Source organism: Hippopotamus amphibius, chromosome 3, assembly GCF_030028045.1.
Source record: "Hippopotamus amphibius kiboko isolate mHipAmp2 chromosome 3, mHipAmp2.hap2, whole genome shotgun sequence".
In the NCBI taxonomy this organism is placed as follows: Eukaryota; Metazoa; Chordata; class Mammalia; order Artiodactyla; family Hippopotamidae; genus Hippopotamus; species Hippopotamus amphibius.
The window spans coordinates 108,920,367-108,935,944 of record NC_080188.1 but is presented as its reverse complement, the minus strand read 5'-3'; the positions used below and the strand labels follow the sequence as shown (position 1 = coordinate 108,935,944).

General features: G+C 37.1%; 1 protein-coding gene across 1 annotated transcript; it reads right to left on the bottom strand.

Moving 5' to 3' along the window:
* Positions 1-9,058: 9,058 nt before the first annotated feature.
* On the bottom strand, positions 9,059-9,985 carry LOC130848600 (olfactory receptor 140-like). Its single transcript, XM_057727044.1, has one exon. It carries the CDS (start codon positions 9,983-9,985, stop codon positions 9,059-9,061), a length of 927 nt encoding a protein of 308 aa, XP_057583027.1.
* Between the last annotated feature and the right edge of the window lie 5,593 nt (positions 9,986-15,578).

Sequence of the window (15,578 nt, the reverse complement as noted above, 5' to 3'; positions counted from 1 at the left end):
CCTTAAAAAGCTATTTTTATCTTGTTGGTAAGAGATATTGCCCCCATTTCAAATATGTGTTTTTAAATAACCTACTTAATAGAAAAAAAAAAAGATTGGGTCATAATGTGGTTATTTATATTTAGACCAAATTGAAGTCCTAAGTGGGCTCTAAACAACTACACAAATCTATATCCAATTTTTTCTCTCCTGTGTCATGGTCTTATAAAATGTTTTTCATCTTACCCATTACTAACAAAATTATACCTTTTGTTTATTTGTTTGCTTGCTTATTATCCACCTATTTCCACTGGGATTTTAGTTACACATAAACACAACCCATGTTGTATTATTCAAAATTGTACACCTAGCTCCCATAACTCTCTGGCCCACTGTAGACAGTGAACAGTATTTTTTGGATCAAATAAATAAGTCAAAATTTCCTAAAGTGAATTGACCATAGAGCCATTTTTTTCCCATAATAAATGTTAACACTATGGGGTAGCAAGGAGAAAATCCCTATGGAAATAGCACCTATTACCTCATGCTCAAAGAATCAATTTCCTCAACAATTGAGTTATTCTGTTTTCCTCTAAATATCTCTTTCATCCAAATGCCACTTCCTTTGAAATTCAAACATTTGAATTTTATTTCTTGAGCCTATCACATTTCACTGTTCATGAGGCCCATGAAGGGTAATCTGTCTTCAGAAAAGAGACAATCGGATGGCTTTATCTCACACAAGAGGAAGCGAGAGAGTGCAAGTAACCTGGGAAATGGAGGTCAATGGAGGCTAAAGGAAAGAAAGTGCCTCCCTGGAAAAAAAAAAAAAAAAGACAAAAAAAGCAAAGAATCTCTCAATGACACATTTCACAGTGGCCAAGGATCCAATCTGTGTTTCAGTATTTTCACAGCATGACAACAAGGAGTATGGTCAAGTGGGAAGAGAAGAGGAAGCAAAGTCTTAAAGACTTGATGTTGGAGTTCCTTGGTGGTCCAATGATTAGGATTTAGTGTTTTTCACTGCCATGGCCCAGGTTCAATCCCTGATCAGAGAACTAAGATTCAGCAAGCTGCATAGCACAGCCAGAAAAAAAAAAAAAAAAAAAAAAAAAAAAAAACAAAAAACATTAAGAAAAGTAAAAATAAAAGACGTGTTATATTGCTTAACTTCATTGAGACTCATTTAGCTCTTGTATAAAATGGAGTTAAAACCTAACAATACTTGTTGCCACATTAAGAGAGTCAAAGTATGTAAAAACCTTGATACAAATTCAATTTTCTTGAATTTACCAACACTTGATTTATGACCTAAAATGTGATCTGTTCTGGAAAATGTTCCATGTGCACTTGAGAAGAACATGTGATCTGCTATTTTTGGATGTAATGTCTTATAAATATCTTTTAAATCAAGCTGATTTATTGTGTCATTTAGAGCTTGTGTTTCCTCATTAATTTTTTGTGTGGATGATCTTGTCCATTGGTGTAAGTGGGGTGTTAAAGTCCTCCATTATTATTGTGTTACTATTTCCTCTTTCATAATTGTTAGCATTTGCCTTAAGTATTGAGTTGCTCCTTTATTATGTGCATGTATATTTATAATTGTTCTCTCTTCTTCTTGGATTGATCCCTTGATCATTATGTAGTGTCCTTTTTGGTTTCTTGTAATATTTTTTATTTTGAAGTTTGTCTTATCTGATATGAGTATTGTTATTCCAGCTTTTTTTGATTTCCATTTGCATGGAATATCTTTTTCCATCCCCTCACTTTTAGTCTGTATGTATCCCTAGGTCTGAAGTGGGTCTCCTGTAGACAGCATATATATGGGTCTTGTTTTCTATCCATTCAGCTAGTCTGTGTCCTTTGGTTGGTGCATTTAGTCTAGTTACATTCAAGGTAATTATCGATATGTATGTTTCTATTACCGTTTTCTAAATTGTTTTGTTTTTCTTTCTGTAGGTTCTTTTCTTCTCTTAAGTTTCCTGCTTAGAGAAGTTCCTTTAGCATTTGTTGTAGAGCTGGTTTGGTGGTGCTCAATTCTCTTAGCTGTTGCTTGCCTGTAAATCTTTTGATTTCTCTGTCAAATCTGAATGAGATCCTTGCTGGGTAGAGTATTCTTGGTTGTAGGTTCTTCTCTTTCATCACTTGAAATATATTGTGTTACTTCCTTCTGGCTTGCAGAGTTTCTGCTGAGAAATCAGCTGTTAACCTCATGGGAGTTCCCTTGTATGTTATTTGTCATTTTTCCCTTGTTGCTTTTAATAAATTTTCTCTGTCTTTAATTTTTGTCAACTTGACTACTGTATGTCTTGGCGTGTTTCCCCTTGGGTTTATCCTGCCTGGGACTCTCTCCACTTCCTGGACTTGGGTAGCTGTTTCCTTTCCCATGTTAGGTAAGTTTTCAACTATAATCTCTTCCAATACTTTCTTGGGTCCTTTCTCTCCCTTTTCTCCTTCTGGGACCCCTATAATGCGAATGTTGGTGCATTTAACATTGTCCCAGATGTCTCCTAGGCTGTCTTCAGTTCTTTTCCTTCTTTTTTCTTTTCTGCATCAGTGATTATCACCATTCTGTCTTCCAGGTCACTTATTCACCCTTCTGCCTTGGTTAATCTGCTATTGGTTCCTTCTAGTGTATTTTTCATTTCAGTTATTGTGTTGCACATCTCTGTTTGCTCTTTAATTCTTCTAGGTCTTTGGTAAACTTTTATTGCAGCTTTTTGATCTTTGCATCCAATCTTTTTTCAAAGTCCTTCATCATCTTCACTATCATTATTCTGAATTCTTTCTCTGGAAGGGTGCCTATCTCCTCTTCATTTAGTTGTTTATCTGGTGTTTTATCTTGTCCCTTCATCTGGTACATAGTCTTTTGCCTTTTCATTTTTTCTATCTTTCTGTGGCTGTGGTTTTCAGTTCCACAAGATGAAATAGTGCTGCTACTGCTTGATACTACTGTCTGCCCTCTTGTGGAGGGAACTATCTAGGAGGCTCGTGGGTGTGTCTTGATGGGAAAACTGATGGTGCGTAGGGCTGGGTTGGTGGAGCTCAGTAAGATTTTAATCTGATTTGGTGGGCAGAGCTCAGTAAAACTTTAATCTGCTTGTCTGCCAAAGGGTGGGACTGTATTCACACCTCATTGGTTGTTTGCCTGAGATGACCCAGCCCTGGAGCTTACAGGCTCTTTGGTGGTGCTAATGGCAGACTCTGGGAGGGCTCACACCAAAGAGCACATCCCAGAACCCATGTTGCCAGTGCCCCTGTCTCCTGGGTCAGCCACAGCTGCCCCTCACCTCTGCAGGCAACCCTCCAACACCAGCAGGTAGGTCTGGTTCAGTCTCCTATGGGGTCACTGCTCCTTCCCCCTGGGTCCTGGTGGGCACACTTTTTTGTGTGCCCTCCAAGAGTGGAGTCTCTGTTTCTCCCAATCCTGTGGAGGTCCTGTAAGCAAATCACCATGGCTTTAAAAGTCTGTTTCTCTGGGGATTCCTCCTCCTGTTGCTGGACTCCCAGGTTGGGAAGCCTGACGTGGAGTTCAGAACCCTCACTTTGTTGGGTGGACCTCTGCAATACAACTGTTCTCCAGCTTGTGAGTCACCCACCCAGCATTTATTTGATTTGATTTCAACATGATTGCTCCCCTCCTACTGTCTCATTGAGACTTCTCCTTTGTCTCTGGATGTGGGGTGTCTTTCTTGGTGAGTTCCAGTGTCTCTCTGTTGATGATTGTTCAGCAGTTAGTTGCAACTCTGTCACTCTTGCAAGAGTGGGTGAGCACATGTCCTCCTACTCCACCATCTTAATCCTCTCCCCTGGGAAATCAGATGTTTCCCAAAGGTCCCCATTGATGTTTTCTCTTGTGAAATCCAAATTCCTCTGAAGTGATTCTATAGGATGAATTGATTGTACCTGTGTGTTAGCTCAAGAGGGTGGGGCCTGGTGTGGGTTTGTGGCTGTGAAGACCAAGGCCTGCCTGGGATTCATGGCCATGGAGAGCAGGGCCTGACTGGGATGCTGGACCCCAGACAGAAGCCTAAGAAAGGAGCCTGCTGCTAGGCTGAGACTGGAGTAAACAGCAGTAAAAGCTCAGACCTCTGAATCCTGGAAGCTCTAGGAAACAGAAAGCATGTTGGAGGACCCTGTGTCTGGGCAGGCTCTTTCTAGTGAGTCTGCTTTCTGACAAGTTTTTCCTCGAAACCATTGTGTGGGCTCATCCACTGATGGAGCTAGTGCTCCTCATGGGTGGTCCCATGGCAGTCTTGTTCCCTTAAGAGGTTCTTGATGATGAGTGTAAATGAGCTCCTTTACAAGCTTTAGCCCTTACTCACAAAGCAGCAAGACTCTATCGACTGAGAATGCTATATGGCCTTACATTTCCTTCTTCGGTTCTTACAGTTTCAGAGTTTGCTACTGACAATTATATTTGATACCTCATTAAACTTCTCACCTCCCCACTGAGCCCCTTGTACAGCCCCTAAGATACAACCATTGTTCTTAGTTCCCTCTTCAAATCCTCCCTTTGGTTTCAGAGTAGAGACAACATTTACTCAAGACTTTTCCCATCCTTACCCCTGGATTACACTCCTCTCCTCTCTAACAGTCACAGACAAAATGAGCCACATACCATTTAGTCTAGATTTTGTTGAAAGTTTTAGTTCTCACCAACCATTGCAAACTTGACCATGGTAATAGCTTAAGTGCTGATTATATCATATTCTAGGTCTAGACTTTGTGCGAAAAGATCCTGTTTCTTTTTTTCTTTCTTTCCCTCTTTTTTTTTTCTAACCTGAAATGTTGTTGATTTACATTGTTGTGTTAATTTCAGGTGTACGGCAAAGTGATTAAGTTATACACACACACATATATATATATACATTCTATATCATTCTTTTTTTGATTCTTTTCCCTTATAGATTATTATAAGATGTTGAGTATGAGTCCCTGCACTATAGAGTAGGTTCTTGTTATTTACCTATTTTATACATACTTGTGAATATGCTAATCCTAAACTTCTAATTCATTCTTTCCTCCCCCTTTCCCCTTTGGTAACCATAAGTTCGGTAACCATAATTTTTTTTTTTTCTGTGTCTCTGAGTCTATTTCTCTTTTATAAGTAAGTTCATTTTTGTCATTTTTTTTTCAGTTTCCACATAGAAGTGATGTCTTATACTTGTCTTTTTCTGCTTGGCTTACTTCACTTAGTGTGATAATCTCTAGGTCCATCAATGTTGCTGCAAATGACATTTTTTCATTCCTTTTTATGGCTGAGTAATAGTCTACTGTATGTATATACCACACATTCTTTTTCCATTCACCTGTCTATAGACATTTCTGTTGCTTCCATGTCTTGCCTATTGTAAATAGTGCTGCAATGAACATTGGGCTGCATGTATCTTTTTGAGTTAGAGTTTTTGCCAGATAGATGCATAGGAGTGGGATTGCAGGATTATTTGGTAACTATTTTTAGTTTTTAAGAAACTTCCATAATGTCCTCCATAATGGCTGTAACAATTTACATTCCCACCAACAGTGTAGGGGATTTTGCTTTTCTCCACATCCTATACAGCACTTATTATTTGTAGATTGTTGATTGTGGCCACTCTAACTGGTGTGAGGTGACTCTTCCTGTGGTTTTGATTTGCATTTGTCTGATAATGAGCAATGTTGAGCAATTTTTCATGTGCCTGTTTTCCATCTGCATCTCTTCTTTGGAGAAATGGCTATTTAGATCTTCTGCCATTTTTTTTTTTTTGGATTGTGTTGTTTGTTTGTTTGTTTGATATTGAGCTGCATGAACTATCTGTATAGTTTGGAGATTAATCCCTGTTGGTCACTTTGATTGCATATATTTTCTCCCATTCTGTAGGTTGTCTTTTTGTTTCGTTTATGGTTTTCTTTGCTGTGCTAAATATTTTAAGTTTAATTAGTTTCCATTTGCTTACTTTTGCTTTTATTTATATTATTCTAAGAGATGGATGCCAAAAATAATGCTACAATTTATGTCAAATAGTTCTATGCTTTCCTCTAGGAGTTTCATAGTATCCCAGCTTATATTCAAGTCTTTAATCCATTTTAAGTTTATTTCTGTATATGGTTTTAAAGGATGTTTTAATTTCATTCTTTGCATGCAGCTGTTGAGTTTTCCCATCACCACTTATTGAAGATACATTTTTCTCTGACTGCATATTCCTGCCTCATTGGAGATAGCCTTTCACAACTTAGTAAACACCCTATATCATCCTTGGGCATTACTGTGTGCTCAAATTATGGAAGAAATATCTCCATTTGACTACTGTGTTTGACAAAGTGATATTTGTGAGAAGTAACAAGAGTTAGAATGGTGTAGCCAGAGATTCTTTGATTTATAAACAATTTTGTAATAATGTAGGATGACCTGATATTCTCTACCTGCATTGAGGAACATTTCAGGTATCCCCCGCTTTCTGAAAGTTCACTTTAGTCACTTCACTTTTATGATCACCTACATTAATACTTGATTTCACTTACAGAAAAGAAATATGAAGAGGATTTTTGCTTTTATTAAAAAAATCAGAATATATGCCTCATAGTTAGCCTTCAACAATAGCTCACATCCTTAACTTAATGCCTAATTAAAAGTCCAAATTAAACCAAAGTATCCTTATACAACACCCCAAACATTATTTATCTCATTGATTTTTAGGATAAACATAATTACTTTCCTATATATTTTTATAAGCATCAGAAATAATCAAGTGGCAGTTGGTCCTCAGGAGAGATTCTTGATGATGACTGCAAAGGAGCATCTAAAGGAGCTTTAAACTTACTCACAAACCAATAAAACTTCATCCACTGAGAACGCCATACAGCCTACAGTTCCTTCTTCAGTTCTCAAACCTTCCAAGTTTTCTGGTGATATTTAATAATTTATGCCTCATTAGTCTTCTCACCCCTCCACCGAGCCCCTGGTACGGCCCCTAAGACACAGTCATTGATCTTAGTTTCCCTCTTCAAATCCTTGGATTTGTCTTAGAGTAGCAATGACATTTACACAATAATTTTCCTATCTTTACCCTGGATTACTCTCATCTCTTCTCTAATAGTCATGAGACAAAATGGACCACATATCATTTAGCCTAGATTTTGTTGAAATATTTCATTCTCACCAGCATTTTTAAACTTGACGATTATAATAAAGTGCTCATTATATCATCTTCCAAGCCTAGAATTTTGGGTAAAGGTTCTGTTTCTTTTGAATTTGGAGCAGCCATGCACAATTTAGTAAACACAGTCACCCCAGTACCATGCTCAGACATTACTGAATGTTCAGATTACAGAAGAAATAGCTCTAGTTGATCACTGGTTTTGAGAAAGTGGCATTTGTGAGAAGTACCATGAGTTGGACTGTTGTAGTCAGAGAAGCTTTGATTTATAAGAGTTATTAATAAAGTAGGATGACCTGGTATTCTTCACATGCATAGAAGAGCATTGCAGGTATCCCCCACTTTCTCAAATTTCACTTTAGTCACTTTCCTTTTATGATGGCCAACATTAGTGCTTGATTTCACTAATGGAAAAAAGTCTGAAGGGGATTATTGCTTTTACAAAAAAGAAAAAATCCATTAATCCATTATCATAGTAATGTTGATGGGTCTTTACAATTTTTTTTACATTTTTAATTGAATTAGTTTACAATTTTTTAGTTTCAAGTGTAGAGCAAAGTGATTAAGTTATATATATATATATATATATATATATATATATATGTATATATACATATTATTTTCAAGATTCTTTTCCATTATAGTAACAATTGCCATATTAATGTTGGTCTTTTGTAAAAGTGAAGTGACATAACTTGGACTTTCAAAAAAGAAATAAGGAATAAACTTGTGCTGCTGAAATATATTGCTACATGGAAGACAAGGCTGCAAAACATTGACAATATCTTCTTGAGGGACAAAGTGAATCACTGACTGCAGATAATTTTCTCATCTATAGACCTAAACATCCAACAAGCAGCTCTGTTTCATTTGCAAGAAACTAAGACTGAGTTTTAAAGACCTAGATTGGAAGTTTGTAGTTGAAATTTTTGAAAAGGAGCTGCATTCCAGTTTAATAGTTCCTGACACATTTTATGGGGGAAACATGTGTGATGTAAAGAAAGTAAATTAGTAAACCTCTCTTGGCTTAAATTTGCTTTTCTGTAAAATGGGGATAATAATAATGGAACTACCATTTGAGCATGTGGATGAATTAACTGGAGTGAATATGCCTGATAGATAATAAATTGTTAATTTAACATAAATGTATATATCTGACCTACAGATCAATACTTTTGGAAACTAACCATATTCTTTTTTTGGTTGCAATTTAATAGAAGATGTTTACCCTTCTTGTTGCAAGTAGTTCCTTAAATCTTGTTATGGAAAATGAAAACATTTCTTTTATTTTTAAGAAAAAATGTGAGTCATAAGGATACTTAAGAAAAATAAGAGCAAATTAAGGTTAACTTCAAAATGTCTGGTTTAATTTTGTGCTAAGAAAATAATAAGAGATTGATTGTGAGTTATTCATTCCACCTATTGTGGGCATCTCTCTTTTTGCTTTTGGTAAATTCATCACTAAGACAAAAATATTCAGCAGTGATTCCCTCACTCAACTGTCCCTTCCCTGGGTACCTAACAAATAATTTTTATCCCTTATTTACTTTACCACAGGCTAAGCAAAAATAGAAAAAAAATCTGAAATAAGTGTTCTACACAAAAGGTAATTTCATCTAAGTGATATATATGGAGAATTTAGTAAAGAATAAGTAACACTCTAGATAAAAATATATTCTACAATCAAGGAACTAGTGGTTTATAGGTGTTCTTTTTATTGCATATCCTGAAGCTATACATATAAACTTTGAAGTATATTAAAAGTTATCAAAATGCCTAAAATATACCTAGCCATGGTTAAGTACTCAACAAATATTAGTATCTGGCCTTTCTTTTTCTATCATTGATCTGCAAAATGTCTTAGCTTTCTTTCACAATTTACAACAGGTATAATCCTCTCTATGTATATAAATATTCACTGTCTTGGCACCATGTACAGCCTAAGGTACTCTCCTCTTCAACAAACTCCTTATGGCATTTTTCACTTCTGTGTTTCTCACTGTGTAAATGATAGGATTTGACATTGGAGTGAGGATTGCAAAGAACACAGTCACCAACTTGTCTTCAGGATAAGTGGCCACAGGACGGGCATAGGTGAAAATACAAGGGACAAAATGAAGTACCACTACTGTAAAGTGGGAGCCACATGTAGAGAGGGCTTTGCGTCGTCCTTCAGAGCCATGGGATTTCAGGGAGCTCAGGATGACTGTGTAGGAGATGAGGAGCATGAACAAAATGAGCAAGCATATGCCCCCACTGTTAATTGCCACTACCATTCCAAGCCTGTAGGTGTCGCTGCAGGCAAGTTCCAACAATGAGAAGAAATCACACATGAAGTGCTCAATGACATTGGGACCACAGAAGGTCAAGTCCACTGTGAAAATAATCTGCACAGTGGCATGAAGGATCCCCCCGATCCAGGCCAAAACCACTAGAAGCTGGCAGAGTCCCTGTTGCATGATGGTCATGTAGTGCAGAGGCTTGCAGATGGCCACATAGCGGTCATAGGCCATGACAGTGAGGACAATGACCTCTGATGTTGCCAGAAAGTGCCCCATAAAGAGCTGAGTCAGGCAGCCACCCCAGGAGATGATTTTTCTCTGGTACAGCAGGTCAATGGTCAGTTTAGGGGTGGTAACAGAGCTCAAGGAGGCATCTAAGAAGGACAAGTGAGTGAGGAAGAAGTACATGGGAGCTGAAAGTGTGGGGCTGAGGGAGATGGTAATGACAATGAGCAGATTGGCCAGCACAGTGAATAGGAAAATGAACAGAAAGACAATGAAGAGTATTTTCTGCAAGTGTGGATTCTGTGTGAGTCCCAGGAGAACAAATTCAGTCACATTGTTGGGAGGTGTGAGGAAATCCATTTAGGAACACCTTCCTGGGGCCTGAATTGCCTACAAAGGAATAGGGAATGATACCTATTAAGCATGAAAGCATGGTAACCTGAATTTCTTAGAACAAAAATAGTGCAATCACTGTAACTGTGGAGCATGTCCTTGACCCTGTTTCCCCAGTGCTTGTTTCAATTCTCTCTTAATTCTTCCTCTATGATGCTTTTGATCTCTTCAAACACCTAGTACGTGCCACTTAAACATCTATAGGGCAACATTTGAAGTGTAATTTATTGAGAAAACACTGTGCTATCTACATGGGACCTGGATTCTTCTCCTGGCCCCAGCTCCATGTGAGTCTGATAAGTCATCTTAGTGTCCCATGCTTCTGAGCACTCTTCTGTGTCTGTCAGTTTACAAATTGTAATTCTCAGATGTATCTTGTAAGCTTAGAGTTGCCCTACAGGTGTAAGAGTTCTTCCCTCTTCCATGAGAATTTACATCTGAACCCTCAGTTCTAGCTGTGGAAAGTAACATCATCAATAAATATCTATCATAAGCAGGCAGTTTAGGGAAATACATATAAGTCTTTGGCAACACATCCTCCCTGGTACCTATCAGAACACATAAGCTATTCAGCTGTGTTTCCTTACTTATCATAGTGGCTGGCATAATGTCTGCAGTGCCTGAAGTCTAATAGGTGATGAGTAACTGCTTGGCCAATTGCTATTCTCCATGGGTAAGAATATGATGGCTTCCCCTGACCATAAACCTAGGAGGAATTTAAGTACTCTCATTCTCCTGGTCTGTTTATGAGATGAGAAACATAAACTTTTGAAAGGAAGCTGCATTCCAGTTTAATAATTTTTGACACACCTTATAGAATAATTTTGAAAATAGTTTTGCCTCTAGGAAAGACTACGTTACTGGGTCATTTTACTTTCAAGATAATTATGGCATTTGTAAAATGATATTTTTATTCTTCAAAACTCTGATCCACATACAATTTAACAAAGTCAAAATCAGAATAAATTTACAGATTCAGTAGAGTTGATTAAAAACTCTTGCATAGGTATTCAAGACACAAAGATCTATCAACCAAAGGAAATCTTTGTTTTCAAAGTTTTAAGAAGAAAATTTTAATGTATAGAAATAGTCTGCTAGATAAGATAAAGAGTTAAGGTACTATGCATATATACACAGACTACCACAAACACATATCAAATGTGTTATTTAAGTACCTACTACAAGTTAATATATCAACAAATATTGAACTTACTATGTATTTTAATGTTTGTTAATGAGTCATAGAAAGAGTGCCCTTGTTAAATGCCCCTAATAACTGAAATTTCATTACCAAACAGCAGCAAGGCATCCATCCTTCACAGGAATGATCATCCCAATCCTTTATGTTTCTGCTACATGCATTCTCATGCCTTCTTCTCCCATCTTTTCTTACTATAATTCCTGGTTACAGGTTATTGCATGACTAACAGAATGAAAAAAATTGGGGACATACATTTCCCAAAGAAAAGAGAAGAGAAACCATAAATATAACACAATATACTCTGCAAAAATATGTCTTTTCCTGTCAGGGACAAATGGATAAAGAGATTTATTTTTTTAATTATCCAAAATAAAAATTTTATACTTATATGGAAACAAAATGCAACAGCTTCATTGCATTCCCTTGAGTTGGGATCCCACAAGAGATCAGAAAAGATAATAGTGTAAATAAAGTTAGAGTTAGACATAAGTGTTTTTAGAAATAACTCTGAAGACATAGAAATTACTTTCTCATTTTTCTTTGGCTCCACAATACTCTTTCTAGGAATAAGCCCTAATGGAAAATATGTTTAAAAAGGGAAATTTGTTATTTACAGAAATGTTCAACACAATTATTAAGAGCTGTAGAAAGTTTAGAAACTACATGGAATGATCAACATTGGAGAAATGGTGTTTTTTAAAGTAAAATGTGCAATATCTTAGGAAAATTCTAATATATTATGAAGTGGGGAAATTTTGGATGCAAATTTGAAATATATAATTATTCTAACTATATTATTCTGCTAACTAATTTAAATATATATCATTGAGGACAAAAATATTTTTGCTTCAAAATTAGTAATATTGTAATTGAGTCTATCTTTCTGTATGCTTTGCATGCTGAAGAAGGGATTTAAATATCAGATCAATGAGGGTGAGGGGTGATTATATAATTTTTAAGATCAATTTAAACCTGAGACTCTATGATTATATGATTTCCTGGAAAAAAAAATCTCACCTATGAACATGTCTGACATAGGTCCATGGCCAGGGCCCCAGGCAGCTGTTAGTTCACCAAGAAAGAAGTCACTTCTAAGATTAAAAATGTCAACTAGCTCAGCTACAGTAAGTGTCTTTGTTGATCTATAAATGGTAACTTTGGCCATTCTCAATGGTATAAGGCCATTGTCTTCAGCCTTAAAAGTCATACCACATATCCCATTTGTAGGCAAATTCTGTGAAGTTTCTTTGCTGTGGTTAATTGACCCCAAGGGTATTTCATCATCATGAACAGATCTTGCCATAATCCAATTATTTCATGTAACTTAACTGAACTTTTATAACATTCATCTTTAATTTTGATCTCCTCCTTAGTTCTACATAAAGACAAAACACTATAACAAGAGAAAAAATTCAACAAGTTGAGCACTTCTGAATTCAGGTATTTGATAAAAAATGAGTGTAATATGGAGTCTGAATATTGATTATTATATAGCTTAAACATTTATTTGGGTAACTATTTGATTTAATTTTTTATTATAATATTTTATCTTTAATTGATCTACCATGCACAGTAATCATAATTTTTTAAATATTGGTTTCAGATGTACATTAAGTGATAATTATGAACCCTATATAATATTGACACTTTACGCCTGGTAAAATTTACAGTAGTTTTTCAAAGTATTTGTATCTTGTATCAATTCTGGAATTAGATTAACATAATACTGATGAAAATAATTCCATTCTTCAATTATATTCAGATGTGGTAAAATGCATTTATTTGTCACTTAAAATTAATCTCACAATAGCCCTATAGAATAAACAAATAGGCAATAATATTTACAGTTTATAACAAGAAAGTATAAGACAGGGAATAAGAACACTATTTGAGAGGCAGAAATAAGAAGATAGGCCACTAAATCCTGGGCCAGGACTCTGATCTTTAAAATATTATTTACAACTAATATGTCATGATACTCTTATGCTTCCACCAACTGTGAAGCCTATTACAATTAGCTATTAAAAGAAAGAAAAACAGATATTTGAAATTATAATATGAAGTTAATTCAGTTCAACTCAGGAATATTCCTATAAAGATCAACACTCATCATGTCCAAATATGCTATCATTAATAAGAAGAAAAATAAATTGTACATAACTCTGGGTTGACTCGAGAATGTGGTCACTCTGAGCATCATGTGTCATGGAGGAAAAGAGTTCAAGAAAACTGAAATCATGTGGCCAAACCTAGTTTGACTGAACACTCCAGTATTATAGTTCTGCAATATTATTTGTGATGGCAGATGCCAATGACAGTCTGAATGAGAATTTGAAACTATCTAATGAACTTTAAGGATATGGAGTTTGCTGAAGTATCATCATGAAAATGTCTTGAACTTGTCTTTCAACTCTGGAATGAAAGCCAGAATCAGATCAGAGAATTGGCATGGATTATAAAGTCATCATTTACAAACTCATGAAACATTAAAATTCATTCACAGTGGCCCATTGATGGGTCATCCAGCTCTATTTAAATAGATACAGTGCTGGGTAGAGATATTGTTTTAGAACTTCCACATTTGTCTAGTCTAGCACTCCAAGCCCTAGAGTAGTATGGAATGGAAAGAGAATAGAGTTAAACCTAAATAAGGAAATTCAGAATTAATTCAGGGACTAATTTTGTTACCAAAACACAGGTTCTTACACCCAGCACACAGTGAGGCCAAACAATAACAAAACATTGGAGTTTGGAACAGAGAAAGGTTTATTTCAGGGCCATGCAAGGAGATGGGTGGCTCATGTCTAAAGATCCTCCAAACCCCAAAAACTTTCAGCAAAGCCCTTTTATAGCAAAGGTGAGGGAGGGGTGTGGTTAGTTGTTGCAAACTTCTCCATGTCAGATCCTTTTTTCTTGAGGTCAGGTTGTGGTGGGGTAAAGATGTCCCTGTAAATCTCCACCAAACAGATGCTACTTTCTGTTCTGACAAGGACCCAACGCACAACTCTCACCCTCCAGAGGTCCAGACCTGGCTAAGAGAAAGGGGTCCCTGCAGGGGGGAGGGGGTATGGTAACCCTGCCCCAGAGCATCCATAGGGCACCTAGTCTGGGTCCTCTCCCCAGTTCCCAGGTCTGGCTGAAGAGGCAGATGTGAGTTGGTGGCTCCTTCAGGGCAACATCCCCAGACCCTCCCCAGCTGTCATCACTGAGGGAGCCAGGTGCCCAGGACACAGCTGGCTCCCCAGCTCCTCAGGCCACCCAAACAGTGAGGGCCAGGTCCCCCAGACTGTGTCCCATCAAAACTGCCATTGCCATCAGGTTGCAGAGGCAGGGTTGGGGGGATGGATCGTCACTGCCTTAGGGCCTGGGCCTGGCCAGTGGGTGGCCTAGGCAAGGGCTCTGGATCCATGCAGGACACATCTGCAGCCTATTCCTTGAGTCCCAAGGGAGAAGGCTGGGATCTGCCTCTTACCTCACTCTTCACCTGACAACCATCACTCCACTGAACCTTGGCTAGAAAAAATGGCCCCCATTAACTATCACTCTCTGACAGTTGTTCACTTGGGGGATGGGGCCCACCATGGCTCTGACCAATGGCTCAGCAGGACAGTTAGAGTGGCATTAGTGGTCTCCCAGTAACCATTGCCTGGTAACAGAGTAAGGGGTTAACAGCCCACAGCAAGAGCTGTGTGCTAAGGGCTGGACACTGGTGGCTCTGTTACAATTTCACAAAACCCAGGTAGCTACCAAAGTATTCTTATGGCAGCTTCATGAGATTCAATAGGTAGAGGAATGTGTTCTCAAAATAACAAAGATTGAAGTACTTAGTCTAATCCAAGTATTCTTTCATCTCAGAAGGACATCTCCTAAGTTGTTTACAAGGAATGGAAAAGCTTTGGAAGGTGAACTCTGGTCTATTAACTCCTCCAATTTTGCTTCTAATTGAAGTGGAAGCAAATTTAACAATATTTATGGCAATAAACATATTGGCTTGGGCCAGAATCTCAGAACTTGTAAACATCTTCCAATTTGCTTAAGTAAACTACTTGTAGAAATAGGGAAAACTATTTAAGTTTACAGATGAAGATGATAGCCTAGAGTGAAAGAAAAATCATTGATTGATCTCTTAATCCTGCAGCTAGTGTTCTTATGTTCCATCACGTTTTCCTTACCATAATATGCTTGCTAAATATTTTTACATCACAAATCCCATTGTTTTAATCAGTAGAACATATGGTACACCTGAAGTGGAAAGCTGCTCTTTCTTTCAAGAGATGGAAATATGAACACATCTATGACATATGGACACATTTGTATTTCAGTGGCAGATTTTATTTCTGAAGAGAAAAATTTAATTCA